We start from the raw sequence: 17,403 nt of genomic DNA on the forward strand, positions 1-17,403 counted from the left end.
TATATATATATATATATATATATATATATATCCATAGATTTAGAGCTAAAAGGGATTTTTGAGGCTGTTGAATCTTAGAGCCTTAGAGCTCCATTGTTTTACAAATGACCACGGTCATACAACTTTTAAGTATCTGAGGCATGATTTAAATCTAAGTCTTTTGGACTATGTTCCTTGTGACTTATCAGCTAAACTATACTTTCTCACATTTTTAGCAGGAGACCTCTGAGGCCCTTTTAAGCTTTATACATAATCCTTTATAAAGATTTTATTCATCTCCCTAGAAAACTATGTCTTCATTAGATTCTGAAAAGTTCTTGTACTATATACAAATTCAATGTCTAAATAATAGTATCATCTAGGAAAATTATATACCTAACAAATGGAAAAATTCTCAAGATGATTGCAAGTCAGGTTTATGGTCCCAGAAAATTAGATTTTTGAATTAAAATACAGCTGTCAGACTCCTTGCCAAGATGGCTATCTGAACAGGAGGCTGATTGCCCAGCTCCTCCTATATTTACTCTAGCAAAACCTTAAAATTCCTGCTTAACCAAAAAATAACCAGAAAATCCAGTGGGAAACTACAATTGTGACTTTTTCTATCCCTAGATTTCATAAAATATGAAAGATTAACCAGAACCACAAAGACAACAAGAAAGGAAGCCCCGTCAACAAAGCTTATGTCAATGTGATGGGAGAAGGGGTACATGTAGTGTGCAAAACTTGGTATCTGTTGGTATCAGGACTGGACAGCTCTCCTGAAAAAGCCCCAGAGTGGACAGAAAGCTCCAGAATAGCAAGTTTGGGAGTCTCAAGAGCACCACTGAGAAGAGGCTAGTATGAAGGTGCTACAATGTTCAGACCAGTATCATTCAGGACCAGAGGTCTCAAGGTCCTTTATGCTTTAACCTGAGATACTGGAGAGGGCTCTGAAAGTTTTGCTATAACCTCAAAGTATCATTTTCAGGAAGTAGAGATTAGAGCAAGTATCCAGGAAATCCAGGAAATTCAGGATGAGTTCAATGTTGGCATATTAATTCAAAAGCAAAAGATTCAAAACCAGCAGAAAATGTAAGATATCTGATTTCAAAACAATTGTCCTGAAATTCTAGTCAAGGCGAGAAATAATTTAACAATTATTGGACTACCTGAAACTATTATTAAAAATAAAAACCCAGATATGGTATTTCAAGAAATCATAAATAAAAGTCAAATACATCTAATCAAACCATGTGGCAACATGAAGATAGAAAGAATCTATTACTTCTCTATTGAAAGAATTCCTGAAAAGAAGGGCCCAGGAATCCCATAGCCAATATCAAGAGCTCTCATGATTACAAAAAAATAATAAAATTCTACAGACCTCCAGAAAGAAGAAATTCAATTCTCAAGGAACTTAAGTCAGAATCACATAAGACTTAGCAGCTATACAAAGAGTGAAAGGACCTCTTGGAATACAATATCCCAAAAAAGTAAGAGAGAGAAGCTTACAATCAGTAACACCTTCTCTATAAATTTGATTATAGTCCTAACAGGAAAAAAACCCAAAATATATACATATATCTATATAAATTTAAGGGAATAGAGTACTTATCTGAAATGTTTTTGATGAAAACAACCACAAAGATTATGTGAGGAATTTTGAAATACAAATGCAAAATTTCAGATAGACTTAGAAAGGTGAGGAAGAAAGGACAGGAGTAAGCATGAACTTTATACTTAAATGACAAAGGATGATTCAATACAGACACACACACACACATATACATACACACATACGCATTCACTAACAGTTTGATATAGAAATACACCAGACTGATCAGAAAAAGATTAGCATCAGGAAAGAGAAGTTAAGAGAGAAGATAAAACTAAAGAGGGAATAATCACAAGTAAAATACCTTTCCTTATCCTGAAGGAAGCCATAAAAGGGGAAAAGGAAGCAAAAAAAGAAAAACAAACAACTAGAAACTGAATATATGTCTCTAAGACAATTGAAGAATGGCTGAACAATGTAATATATAAATATAATGGAAAACTATAATGCTATACAAATGACATGAAGGAATTCCAGAAAACCCTGGGCAGTAAGAACTGCCAAGAGTGACCAAGAGTGAAGTTTGCAGAATAAATAATTAATGATGTCTCCAGAAAACCTACAATAAGTTATTTTACTGACTTCCTGACGGAGAAGACAACTTGTGTGAGACATTTTTAGATCTGAGCACTGTTTGGAATAATTTTATTTGACAATGCTTATTTATCACAAGTTTTATTTTTCTTTCTTTCTCTCAGTTAATTGGTGTGTATGTGTATGCTTGTGGGGTGGAGGAGGAAGCCCAAAAAAAAAGAGGAAGGGGGAAGTAGTAGTGATGCTAAAAAAAGGAACCACTATAATAATTTTTTAATGCATAAAACAGAAGTTCAGAAGAAAACACAGATATGTAAGGCAGAAAATAATGTGTGGGATTTTATATGCTTTTTAAGAAAAAGCAAAATATGAAATTGGGATTGATAGTTTCAAATAGAATCTGCTTATTATGTTTTACTGTGTGTATAAAATATGGAAAAGTTTATTTTTGGTATTTAAGTTTAGAATTTATGAAAATAAGAATACAACTCCAAACCATAGTTTTAAAATTACTATTAAGGAGCATGATTCCCAAAACATATTTTATTTAAAAAAGAATAGAAAATCATTTTACTGAGATCTTAGTAAGAACATTTCTTGAAGTGGTAAAATTATGTTTCCATGGTAACAGTGCTACTAAAAAAATACATTGCATCATATAAAATCCCTGCTTTGGGTACCTATATTTTGATTGACAGGTATTGAACCCTATAATGAACAATTATTCTTGGCTTTTAAAAAGTGGCCAAAATTTCCCATTGTCAGAAAATAGTATTTTACTAGTGCAATTAAGTGTTTGAATTTCTCAAATATTATTATAATTACAAATCACATGAAAAATTACAGTTATTTGTTGTTGCATATAAATTCTTCACAATTTATTTATTTAATTGATTAATTTCAAATGTTTTCCCATGATTACATAATTCATGTTCTTTCCTCCCCTCCTACCTCCCCACTCCCCAAGCCAACAAGTAATTCCACTGAGTTTTATATGTATCATGGATCAAGACCTATTTCCATATTATTAATATTTGCAGTAGGGTGATCGTTTAGAGTTTATATCCCCAATCATAGCCCCATCAAACCATGTGATCAAGCAAATGTTTTTCTTTTGTGTTTCTACTTCCATAGTTCTTTCTCTGGACGTGGATAGCGTTCTTTCTCATAAGTCCCTCAGAATTGTCCTGGATCATTGCATTGCTACTAGTAGAGTAGTCCATTACATTCGATTGTGCCACAGTGTTATCAGTCTCTGTGTATAATGTTCTCCTGGTTTTGCTCCTTTCACTCTGCATCAATTCCTGGAGGTCTTTCCAGTTCACATGGAATTCCTCCAGTTCGTTATTCCTGTGAGCACAATAGTATTTCATCACCATCAGATAGCACAATTTGTTCAGCCGTTCCCCAATCAAAGGGCATCCCCTCATTTTCCAATTTTTTGCCACCACAAAGAATGCAGCTATAAATATTTTTGTCCAAGTCTTTTTCCTTATAATCTCCTTGGGGTATAAACCCAGCAGCGGTATGGCTGGATAAAATGGCAAAGCCTTCCCATTTTTTAACCAAAAAATGTCATCCCCCAAACTTTCTTCATTTATCAATATATTTTGTAGTGTACCTGTGATTCATTAGCATCCATTGGCAGGGCATTCCTGCTAATATAGTTTGCACTTGTTCTTATTATACTTATAGAATACCAGAGAGATAAAAAAGGCTAAATGACTTGTCCAAGGTCACATAATCAGTATAATGTCAAAAGTAGGTCTTGAACTCAAGTATTCCTAAAGCTGACGGTTAATATTTATATTATCCCATGATGTTTAAATCTTAATCATGTTTATAGTAGAATATGTATATATATGACCTCAATTGTTTTTAACCAGAAAGAAGACTCAATTCCAGCAGGAAAGAAGTGTACACTTTTCTTTAGGAAGAAAAATGCCTCTAGATTTATAATGTATGTGTATGTATTGTAAAGCATGCCCCATATGTGTTTGTATTCCCAGTAGCCCCCAAAGAGACGTTATTGACATGTGAAAAAGAAATAAACTATGTAAAATATTGCTTGATTAAAGATCAAAATTGTTTCTCTCAATTAATTGAGCAATAAAATACAATGAATGACTTTAACCACCTGAGAAGAACTATAATCACCCTGAATTTCACTGCCTCAGGGTAATCTTGTTGGTTCTCTTAAATAAAAGGGAGAAGAATATTTAAGCTATAAGCTAAACACACATGTTCATACACATGTACATGTATGCACATGGTCACTTAGAAAAGCATGTCTCTGAGTGGTTTGCAAACATTTCTAAATATATAGCTCTTTCAAAATACAGTCCATAAATGAAATTTTACTTTTAGAAAATTCTCTTTTGTACAAGCTAAGAGAGAAAATGATATCACAGATAAAGGAAATCCTCAAGTAATTTTTAAACCCTTACTTTCTGGTTTAGCATTGATTCTAAGGCTAAAGAATAGTAAGGAGAAGGCCATTGAAGTTTAGTGACTTGCCCAGGTTCATACAGCTAATAAGTATCTGAGACTAGGTTTGAATGGATCCTCCCAATTCCAGACCTAGTATTTTATCCACCAAACTACCTAGCTAACCCAATCCTCAAGTAATTTTAAGAAACACACATTTAAATCAGTCATTAAATTTTTCCTTTTCTCATTCTTTTTCTCTAATTAAAAATAAAAACACTTTTATTTTTATATCACCACAATTTCCACCCCTCCCAAGTATCCCTTTATTTCCCTCTTCCAGAGAGACATTCTATATAACAAATAATATTTTTCAAAGAGGAGAAGAAAAGAGAGGGGAAAAATCAGCAATTTTGAAAATAGGTACACATAAAATATTCAGAGAAGTCACAACTATGCAAAAGAGTTGTATCTTATTTTTTTGGATCTATGGTGGCTCTTTTCAAGTTTCCAATATTTACTTTTGATTAAAAAACCCTTCCCTTTGATCTTAGAATCAATATGATACATTAGTTATAAAACAGAATAAGGGTAATGGCTAGGCAGTGGGGTTTAATTCACTTGTCCAGGGTCATACAGTTGGGAAGTATCTGGGACCAAATTTGAACCCAGGACCTCCTCCTGTCTCTAGTCCTGGCTCTCAATCTACTGAACTGCCCATGCAATATTCCCTTTTGAGTTTTTTGGAATATAGTTCTTTACATTTTGTGTAGACTCTATTTTTGACTGCATTTCATTCCTTATTACTTCATGTAAATCTCTCCATTATTCTCTGTATTCATCACTTTCGTAATTTTTCACAACACAATAATATTCCATCATATTCATCTACCACAATTTGTTGGTCCAAATGACGGTCATCTATCTTGTTTCCATTTCTTTCAGGGAAGGGGCTTCAATGGCCATCTAATCCAATCCATATCTCAAAACAAAAACCCAAACCAAAAATCACTCTTTATTACAAGTCTGTTAAGTATTCTATATGGGTTTTTTTGTTTGTTTTTTTTTTTTGTTTGTTTGTTTTTAAACCCTTACCTTCTGTCTTGGAGTCAATACTGTGTGTTGGCTCCAAGGCAGAAGAGTGGTAAGGGCTAGGCAATGGGGGTCAAGTGACTTGCCCAGGGTCACACAGCTGGGAAGTGTCTGAGGCCAGATTTGAACCTAGGACCTCTCATCTCTAGGCCTGGCTCTCAATCCACTGAGCTACCCAGCTGCCCCCTATTCTATATGGTTTTAACTGAAGACATCTAATGTAAGGAGATCCATCACTCTTGAGTAAGACTACTCTGCCCCACTTTTAGATAACTAATTATTAGGTAGCCAAAATGTGCTTCTTTGCAACTTCTTCCAAATCTTCCTACTTCTACCATCAGGGACCAAAGAAAACAAATCTGATCTGCATTTAAAGTGCAAGTCCCTCAAATACTTGAAAATAGCTATCATCACTCACCAACTCTGTGTTCCTTTCTCCTAGTTAAACATCACCCTTCCATTAATCCTCATATGACGTGAATTTCAATCCCTTCATCCTCTTAATTGCCTCCTGTTGGATGTTCTCCAAATTATTTTTTCCTTTTAAAAAATTTTCTTCTTAAGATGTGTTATCTAGAACACTATACTCCAAATGCAGTATTTCTGGAAAAGAATCAAAGGATAACACCCCTAACCCCAGTACTGAATGCTAGCCCTCCCTTTTTGTGATTTTCAAGATGCTGTGTATACTTTTGATAATTGTACTATGTGTCATCCATATTCTATTTATGTGGCATTGATTTTTTGAACCTGACTGTGAGACTTTACATTTACCCCTACTCAATTTCATTTTTTAGAAATTTTGGCATTATATTATATAATCTTTCTGAATACCAGCTTTTTGACAATATCATATAGTATGTACTCAAAGCATTTACATTTCGAGTGGCTTTTATCACTACTATAAAATATTCTTTAAGTACTTTGAAGCTAAAATAGTAAATGGCTTTTCATATCAATCCTCACAAGTAAATCAGTTCTTCATTAGTTATTTAATCTAGCAGAACTCTTGATTATGTCTTACCAGGACCAAATGAAGGCAGCAACATGTAGGCAAAGAATGAATGTACATTCTAGAAAAAGACCAATTAGTTACAGGCTGAGCAGGAAAAATGAACCAAAATCTGCTAAATAGAAACTCTGTTTCTTCTTGCTATTTTACCACTGGATCAAAGTGATTCTGTGGTACTTCATATGGTTATCCATTCCCCAAACTGCCCCCTCTCCCCCTGACTCAATGAAAACATACAGTCCCTATAACACTTCAAATTCTTTTTTTCCCCTATAATTTCATACTTCAACAATGCAACATTGGCAAACATTTTCTAAGACTCCAAGCCTTGCCAGATGATTATTTAGTTGTTATGACAGTCTTATGTTTGTCTCATATGTTTCTGGCAAAGTTTGTATACTTAGATAGAAGAAAGCTATGCAGTGTGGGAATTTGCCTTATACCAGTGAGGTAGTTATTGATATACTGTGGTTTGAAATTTTTTGATAAGGTTCTCCACCCCAAGTCAAACTAAACCTATAGTATTTCTTTAAATTCCACTCTTAGAGACTCATGCCTTTGATTCTTGTGTCACTATGACCTGGCTAAATATGACTACACCTGCAAAGCAAAAATAGTGGAGGAATGGAGTTCTAGCCCTGTGAATGTGATTTCATCAGTGAAGAGCACATCATATGGAAATTCCATAACTTTTGATTGGCAATTCTTTAAGGAGATCCACAGGTTTGAGGGGCTCCATGAACTTGGAAGGGAAAAATTACATCTTTACTTTTACTAATCTCTAACCAAAATTTTCTACTTCCCTCAATTATGTAGTTTTAAAAGCAATATTCTGAGAAAAGTTTCATAGAATTCAAAAGGCTGCCAAAGAGATTCAATGCCACAAAAAGGTTTAAGTTCCCTTATCTTACACAACTACCTAAGACAATGAAACGTTTAGTGATTTGTCCATGATGACACAGTTGGTTAGTACTAGAGAAAGGTATTGAACTCAGGTCATTCTGACTCTCAGGTTTACCATGTTGCTTCTTTGGGAGGGTTGGCAAAGAATTGTTGGTCAAGAATACATTGTGGTTTAAATTTGCAAGTAGTTTTTGAGGAGGAATAGATGGGTAAGGTTAGATTTCAGGGCATAACTAAAGTGATAAGAATCTCTGAGCCGTCAAGGATCAGGATGAATGCAAAGCATATTTGGCAATTGGAAGAGAGGCATGATGAGAAGGAAAGGAGGTGATAAAAGGGATGATGAATGGATACTTTAGAAGCAGTTTAAGTGTCTCCAGTTTTGTCTCTTGCTTTATCAACTATAGCTAAGCAAATAAGCATGGCTATTGTTCAAATAGTTATTTTCTTTTTTAAATAAAAGTTTTATTAATTAAAAAAGTTCAATATTTGAAATAATGATTTTTAAAATAATCAGTATCTAAATATTGATTTTAAATATTCAATAATCAAAACGTAGGTGTTAAAAATTTTAAACTATTAAATAATTTTAAATATGTTATTTCCCACTGATAACATTCCCCCCCCACTCTTATGCTCCTTTATAATAGAGAAATATAGTTAAGCCAAATAAAACAACACTTTGGTCATGTCTGACAATTGGTGATTCATTCTGCACACATAATCTATGACCTCACTTCTTGGTAAGGGAGGATATTCTTCACTGTCATCCTCTGAAGTCAAGAAGATCAGAGTTCTGATATCTTCCAATGTTTTCCTTAACATCCTTACAAATTATTCTCCTGGTACTGCATATTTTGATCTGAATCAGAACATTCTAGTCTTTTGAAGTTTCTCTGTGTTTTAATATTCATCATTTTTAGGATGTGGCAATATTTTAATGCTTTCATATACTCTTTTTTTTCAGTCCTTCCACAATCGATGAATACCCACTTTGCTCCCACAAAAATTGTTTTTTGTGTTGACAGATCACATAGAAGGGTACTTTTCCTGAGATTTTTATTTTAGGATTATACACTGAACTTTTTTCCCAGCCACACATATTCCAGTAAATATTTTCAGGCTAATATACAATCCCCCAAATTTCTACTGAAAAAGAAGAAACTCAGATCAGCACATATTCTGAACAGTTTAGACATGAATTTGACATCTCTGACAACCAAACAGAAGGCTCTAAATATGTCCAGAGTTCTACAGTGATATTTTATTATTTTATCATTAATTTTGTAGGTCAGAAATTTTACTTTCTGTCTTCCAATAACATGTTATTGTGAAAAGACCATCCAGCAGATGGTGACCCAGCCACTAGAAAATTTGTTAAGCTTCATTTTGTTTTTCTTTTTTTTTCTGAGATAATAACATGGTTGTAGGGCTTTTAATTACTACATGAACTCAGTCATAAAAGTAATAATACCAAAGGACAGAAAATGGCTGGTGGAAACCACTCCTTTTCCTTTTATTTATTAATGGCAGAGACAGGCTGGTTTTCTCATGAGAAAGTTGCTCATGAATTTTCATTCAAAATAATAAATTAGTGTCCATACTTTAATATGTTTAGAGTGGAAAGGGATCCTCCATGCAACTTTGCATATCATATTCCATGTCTGTGAAGTGAAATTTGACTCTTTAATGATATTATAGGGCTAGATGCTGCTTCTCTGTATCCTTTCTATTCTTAGAAGGCCAAAGAGAAAAGGAAAGGATAGTGCAAGAATAAAGACCATCATTAGTATGTTCTTCATAGGGTTTATTTTTTAGCCTGATTTAGCTATATTTCCTTTAGTTTCCCTCTTAGAAGAATGGAGACATATATCTTTGGACAAATAAATCTGGATAATAAGCATTTAATGAATATTTTTGGAAGGAATAAATATGCTGAAAAGCCTATGAAAATTGGATCATTTAAAAAAATATCCGCGTATAAGAACTGATACCTCCAGAGCTGCTCTTGTTTTTCTGAATGTGGGGATGTGAATAAATGATATGCTAAGCATACCAAAGGTAGATTCTAAATGCAAAAAGTATCTTCAGCCATGGATCAGAAAATGCTGGGTTTTTTTTTTTTTAAATCTGAGTGCTCTTCTTTGATCAGTAATTGCCCTATTTTGCTGATTTGTTCATTTGGTTGTCAGTTTCAATCAAAATTCCTTAGTAGACCAAACTGAAACTTCATGTATTCAAATATGCCTCTTATTGACTTCACATCACTAAAACTTTATCATTTAAGCAAAGTTCAAGTTGCAATGTGGAGTTAATGATGCTTATTCTAAATACCAAAGACTACACAAACCTATGGAATCAAAAACATAATTCCTCTTGGAGTTTAGATTAGGGCGTACTACTTAAACTTTATATGGCAACCAGATCACACCTTAGTACACAGACTAACAATAAATTATATTCATCAAGACTATGGAAATTTAATGAATGAGCAAAAGTATAGAATATATACATATGTAGACATTAATATACATGTGGATGTCTATATGCATGCATACACAAATAGCTAAATGTACTTATGTGCACATATATGCACATATGTATGTATTTACTTTGGAAAAGGAGCACAGAATGATTTAGGGCTAGATATTGGGGAAATATAGCCATTCTTCCAAATTCTATTCACTATCTTTGTTCCACTGAGTCATAAATGCTCATTGCCTCCACTTCTTTTTCTCCTGTCATCTTCTATTTACTTCTCAGTCCCTTGCAATCTCTCTTACAACACTACCTCTTAACTGTGACTACTCTATTCAAGGCTTCAAATGATCCCTTAATTGCTATCATAGCTTTTTTTTTGTTGTTCTTCTCATCCTTCTTGTCCTTTACAGAATATACTTCTAGACACTCTCTTTCTCTGATTTTTGTTATTCTGCTCTCTCTTCATTCTGTTCCTACTTCTCTAATTACTCCTTTGTGGCTGAGTTATCATCTAGTACCTACCTGCTATGTGTGGGTACATTTCAGGGTTCTTTCTTGGACATTGTCTTGTTACTCTACACCCAGTGATTTCATGAACCCCCATGAGTTCAATTATCATGTCTATACAGATTATTCCAGAGTCTGTATATCTGACTCACATATCCTTTTTGGGCCCTAATTCTGGATCAAAAAGTGCCTACTGGAATGTTGGTTGGTTGATTGTTTTTGCCCTTCATACCTGAAGATAATCAAAATGACATCACTAGGTGACATCTTTTGACTAACACATAATTTGGATTTAAGTGAGGCAGTTACCTACAGATACAGGAATCACTCTCTCTTCCAGTGTTATCAAAGCTGAGTGACACGATAAAAGTCAAGACAGCACTTGCCTACTGGATGTCTCCAGTTTGCTTCAGGCCTATTTAAATTTTAAGTGGACTTTTGCAAAAGTTTCCTAATTGGTCTCTATAAATCCAGTTTTAATAGCAAATTAACTTTTTTGATTGACTGACCAAATCTCTTTTATGGAAGAAACTGAATTTTGTTTTGGGGAGGCAAGAGAATTTTTTTCCTTGAGACAGCTTATAGTACAATGAATAGAGTGCTGAACCTGAAATCAGGAAAACCAAAAGTCAAATAAATGCCTAGAGATTTATTAGCTATTTGTCACTTAATCTCTGTCTATCTCAGTTTCCTCAACTATAAAATGTGGATAATAACAGTGCCTTCCTACTGAAAATATTTGTTAAGAGTGCTTAGTACACACAGAGCTTGAAACATAGTAGTTTCTAGCTAAATATTTATTACCTTCCCTTCCATTTTTCTATATTGATTTTAGAAACCAGAATGCTCTCCAGTTCATTTGGTTTATAAAGAAACAGTTTGAATGAAACGGTACTGAATTTGGGGTCAAAGACCTGGATTCAGATTCTTACTCTGCTACTTATTTCCTGGGTGTCTTTGGAGAAGTCACTCAACTTCTCTGTATTTAAATCTCTTCAATTATAAGATGAGCATTGGACTCTATTACCTCCCCCCTTTTCCTGCTCCCCTTCTGTCATCCTCTTTCCCTTCCTCTTTTCCCCTCTCACTCTCTCCCTCCCCTCTCTATCCCTCCCTCCCCTCTCTATCCCTCTCTTCTCTCTCTTTTACTTTCCGTCCATTTCCTTCTCTCTTTGTCTCTCTCTCTCTCTCTCACCCCATTCTATGTCCCACCTCTTCTCTGTCCCTCTCTCTCTTTCCCTCCTTCTCTCCCTCATCCTTTCTCTCTTCCTTGATCACTCTTCTTCCCTCCCTCCCTTTCTCTCTCATTTCTCCTCTTTGTTATTATAGTCTCTTATGAAACTACCTCTTCTAAATCCATGATCTTATAAATGCCTTCCCCCCCACCCCACCTCTTAGCCTAGGGATAAAGACACTAACAGGAGAGATGGCAGACTTGATGGTGGAATGGAGAGTAAGTATAACATAAGTGTGTTCAAAGCCAATGAAAAATGGTCTGGATATAGTGGGAAGGAAGGGAATAGAACTGTTCATTGTATAGTTATCATTAGCTTATTTGAAGTTTGTCGTCAGCAGAAATTCTATTTCCCAAATCCTCCATTAGCTTTGGATAGGATTTTTTTCTCCATGTTTTCCCCCATCTAAAAGATAAGAACCAAGGTATATATCATGACTTTAGGGTGGTAAACCAAAGAAGATACCTTCATTTCAGTCCAGGGAACAACTTTGTAGCAATAGAAAGTAATAATTTGCGAAGGCATTTCACGTAGAAATTATTAGTGATTCAGGTTGCACTTTCAGGTATGGAAGAGATATATTGACTTCTGATATTCCAATGAGAAGACTACTTCAATGTATCCCATGCCAAACTGATGCTACTGCTCTCATACTTTGAGAAATGCCTTTCTAATCAGCTGTTGCTGATGCATTTGTATACTCTTGAATAATAGTCAAGGGGGAAGGTTTGGGATCTTCATATATTGTGATTTTAGAAGACCATTTTGTGGCCAAAAGAAGAAAATGTTGTTCTTTCAGAAAGTTACTAAAGTTTGCAAGTTCCTTTCTGACATAATTGGAAAAGATTATGGCAAAGGAGCCCTTCTTTCTTCATGTCTAAGCACATTGAAAAATAGCTTTCTTAGGCAGAGCTCAACAGACACATCTTTACAACATACAGAAAGGAAAAAACAAAAAGGAGCAAAATATAGTATGATACATTGGAGGGTTCAGGAGAAACTTTTATCTCTTGATTTTCCTCCTGTCACCTATGTAACCAGGTGATCTTGGAGTCATCATACTGCTTGTAGAAACTGCACAAAATAACTTCATCAGAGAGCATTAAAAAAAACCCTTATCTTCCATCTTGCAACCAATAATAAGTATCAATTCCAAGGCCGAAGAAAAGTAAGAGGTAGGCAATGGGTTTTAAGGGACTTACCCAGGGTCATGCAGCTGGTAGGTGTCTGAGGTCAGATTTGAACCCGTCTCAAGGACTGGCTCTCAATACACTGAACCACTTAGCTACCCCTACAGGGAACCTTTGAATGCCCAAGTTCAAAGAGAAATAACTAAGTTATTTATCTTGAGTTAAGACAAATTGAATGTTTCTTCTCGTCTTGATATCTGCCTCAGTCTCCACATCTATCCCTTTTTCTGCATCTGTCTTTCAGTCTGTCTCTCTCCTTTCTCCTCTTTGACTTTATACTTGCACAGAAAGCCCTGTGCCCTCCATGAAACCACTTCATTTATACTCTCTGAAACCTCCACAGATGAATAGCCCAATCTTGAAGCTTGCAAGGACAGAGGGCCATTCCAAGTAAGCATACACACCTTCCATTGTGAGCAGGTGAAGTATGAATCCATCCAGAATCAATAATGGAACCAAGACCATCACCACTTGTCCACATTATTGTAGTTGACTTGTTCCTAGCCTTTTGGAATGAGATAATATTGTGGATTCCACCCCATTGCAAACAAAGGTTGTCGGTTAAATCACTTGTATTAATGGCATCCCTCCACCTCTAACTAGGGCCTAGAGCATCATGAAAATTTAATATACAATTGATATTTTTATTGCCCCATTTTGATCCAGCTTCTCCCATCAGCAGACACGCCTTATAATATTTTTGTCAGATCTAGTAAGGTGATGCTTTTTAAATGGTGGAAGTCAATTCTCTAGGCAAGCAATCATTTAATGGGTATGGGGAGATGGGGAGAATGCAGTAATAAGATAGTCACTTGATAGATCCACATTCATAACTATGGTTTCTGCTTCATTGTTATTGATGAGTTTTTTTCTCAGTTACAGTTTGACAAGACTCAAGGATTCCTTTTAAGAGATGATTTTTTTTTGACGAATTTGCAGTTTTTCAGCCTCTGCTTTCTTTCTTGGATCAAGGTGTTTTAGAAGAATCTCTGCTTTACTTATTCACCAGGCTTTCAATAGAGAATCACATTAATCCTTTTAAGCTCCTTATTCTAATGATTTATTTTGTTGAAAACTGTAGTGATCCTCCTTTGAATTTTAATGATTGCTGGCTATTCAAGGATTCATTGTTTTGACTTCCTGTCCTTACCTTTGTTTCTTACATGTCTGTGGGGAACACCTGTCTAATACTGTATCTGGCCTTAGTTCTCACTGGCTTACCATATTCACTCAAGCCTATCTTAAAGTGTTAAGCTGAAATGCTAGCCATTCATCCATGAAAATAAATGTAGGATATATATTTGCAGAGATAGGCAGATAGACAGCAGAAGGACAGATAAATGGATTGTCGTTTTTTTTTGTCCAGTGGAAGTAATAATTTGGGTATGATACTATATTGTGATTATTGTAGAGAAGTTGGTTAAATAGTATGTTCATAATCATGAGTCAGTAAGGGTTCAATATCTATGAAAAATCTAATAGTCATGGGAAGTTTGGGATATTGTTCTTGCCATGGGCACAAGACTGGACATAAACCATTCAATTTCCATTTCTTGGTATGATAAAATATAGACAATGCTGGGCGTGTTTTATAGTTTGTTTTCAAGTGCTACCAGGATGGTTCTTTTCTTCAAGTGCTCGGAGATCCCCAGAAACAGCTTTGCAAGAAAAACCCGTCACCAAATCTCAGGCACGAGTGGTGTAATAACGTGCTATTTTCAAAATGTAGCTCTTTTGTCATTTCTATTTTGTCCACTCCGTGTAACCACACACAGAATGCTTCCTTTCTCCCCTCCCCCCTCACAAATATCACCCAGGAACATCATGAGTTTCAAGAATACATTATTCTAATACAAGATTTTAACAACTACACTGTATTTATGCATAATACATTTTCTTCCTTATCTACAGACTTTTGGACTTTGATTCAGAATATCAGGAGCTCTGGGATTGGCTGATTGACATGGAATCTATAGTGATGGACAGCCATGACCTGATGATGTCAGAGGAGCAGCAGCAGCATCTTTACAAGGTTAGAGCTACCGTTTCTGCCTTTACCTTGCTATAGAAGATCTGATTAGCCTGACAAGTCTTTCTCTCTTAGGATATCGCTACGTTCATTGTATGTATCATGGTGTCTATTAGAATTCCCTTCCCTGTCCCCAACCTCATTTCCATCCCCTGTGTGCTGACAGGCTGCACCGACATCATAATTGCAAGAAAGTTCCCTTTATCACATTCTATTTGGCGTAATTCTATAGAAGGACAAAGATTTATCTTCAAGATGAAGAGCAATAAATGAAACTACATTAATAAATAGGCCGAAACAAAATGAAGAATAAATGGAATGGTAACATTTAACCAAATGTGTTTTGATTAGAGCACTCCTATAGATAGTATCTACCCCTTAGATCTTCTCAGAAAAAAAAAAAAAGAAATTTGCTTAGGGTTGTCTTTGGCATTCCCAGGATGCAGCACCCTTCCAATTTAATTTTTATTAGTTATACATAAAGGAGATGTTGTCAAGTTAGGTCGATACATGGGCTTGTGATTTAAGGAAACTGATTTTGAGCTCATATATTGATTGCAGGCCATCAGTCTAATAAACACATATGTGTATACAAAGACATATATAATTTTTTCTACATTTGCTAATTTGTACTTAGCCTAGTGGATTTTCTCCATCCTTCCATTTAACAAGTAGTTTTAGAAGTTCTCACAAAACAGCCATGTGATTTTTGACTAAAGAACATGTTGTAGGCTTCCCAGTAACTGAAAAGCTCTAAGGGGGAGGGAAGAGGGACTTTCCATAGAAATATCAGGCTGCAGTAAATCTTCCTCATTTAGGCAATTTTTATTGGAGTAATTCTGACAGTTGTCATCCTTGAATTGCTTTGAGCATATGGCATATTTCAAAGAGCAGATTGTGAATCATAAAAAATAAAATTAATAACTAACCACAGAATCAGCAACAGTATAATGACAAGAAACAACTACCCTCCAGACTTAAAAAAATTCTTAGAGAATAACTAGTGCATTCAAGGTCAAATTAAAGTTGTTTGCTTTCTTTGCTGTTTTAAGTTACCTTTTCTTAGATATAATACCTGAACTCATCCTTTACCCCCACGCCAAAAACAGAAGTATTTATAATTTTCATAGATTTATTTGACTTTAATTACATTCTCTTGGGAATCATTTTCTTAAAAGAATGTGAAAAGAGACTCTAGGGCTCAATGAATGGAGAAACTTACGCTTTCAGAGAATTTGGACTCTAATATAATTGATTTTACTGACCATTAGTCTTTTCTTTTTTGGATATTTGTCAACATGAAGAGCAAAACTATCATATCCAACATCTTATAATATAAAACCAAGAGATTGACAATATCATCCTAAAATAATGAAACCCAGATCACTTAATACATTCTAGGTCAAATCCAAGAATCATATATAGAAATTTTTTAAAAGTCAGTTATAAGCATGTAAATGTTAAAAAATTAATCCAATGAAGAGGAAGTGATTATAAGTTATCAAAGGCCATTCAGCCACATGGCCTCAGCCACACGTTGACAGTCCATTGTACATTAGCCTTCCAGCTCTCTTTCCTATCATGCATATAGTCCACCATACTCTCAGAAATGTGCTATTCCTTGTTAAAAAAAAAAAAAGAGTGAAATCTAGATAATCTACATCGCAATCAACATTTAATCTTAAAAAGAAAAAGCTATTCTCTTTTTTCACTGTGACTTCTCTTGACATTGTTTACTTGAGATCTCATTTTTTACTCTTTTGGGTCACAATACTATTTCCAAGTCTTTTTCTGCTTATAACTCTTCAGTATTTGCCTAAAAGTGTCCCATATTATAATGTACTGAGTGATGGATTTAGAATTAGAGTTTAGGTAGGTCTGAATCTCAATTGTGATTTACTATCTGTATGACCTTATACAAGTTATTTAACTTCTTAGAGCCTTAGTTTCCTTATTTATAAAATAATAGGATTAAAGTGTATGATTTAAACTGGCTTTTTTATAGCACACTAAATTTTTCAAAACATTTGATCATTGTAGCAACCCTGTGAAATAAGTACTGTGGATAATATTACCCCCTATTAAAACATTTTATTATGCATTTTAAAACATCAACAAATATGAATATTTCTATATACAAACAAGTACAGAAAAAGATGATTGTACATGAAATTTCAAAAAATTGATTATATGGCACTTGATTTTTTTATTAAAATGAACCCAAATTAAATTTAGTACAAATAATTCCTTGCTTGACTATTCCATTTTAAGCTTCCTCTGTTCTCGTGTGTATTTGAAAAAGGTTGAACATATCTCTTTCCTTCCTTCCTTCCTTCCTTCCTTCCTTCCTTCCTTCCTTCCTTCCTTCCTTCCTTCCTTCCTTCCTTCCTTCCTTC

General features: G+C 34.7%; 1 protein-coding gene across 1 annotated transcript in view; it reads left to right on the forward strand.

Annotated features, from left to right (window-relative positions):
• The window catches only part of AKAP6 (A-kinase anchoring protein 6), a 488,735-nt gene that overhangs the window by 321,097 nt on the left and 150,235 nt on the right, over positions 1-17,403 (forward strand). The window contains exon 8 of the mRNA XM_044665065.1: positions 14,890-15,010. Within this exon, the coding sequence (XP_044521000.1) occupies positions 14,890-15,010 (121 nt within the window). The remainder of the gene's footprint in view (positions 1-14,889; positions 15,011-17,403) is intronic.

This window comes from Gracilinanus agilis, chromosome 2 (assembly GCF_016433145.1).
Source record: "Gracilinanus agilis isolate LMUSP501 chromosome 2, AgileGrace, whole genome shotgun sequence".
NCBI lineage: Eukaryota > Metazoa > Chordata > Mammalia > Didelphimorphia > Didelphidae > Gracilinanus > Gracilinanus agilis.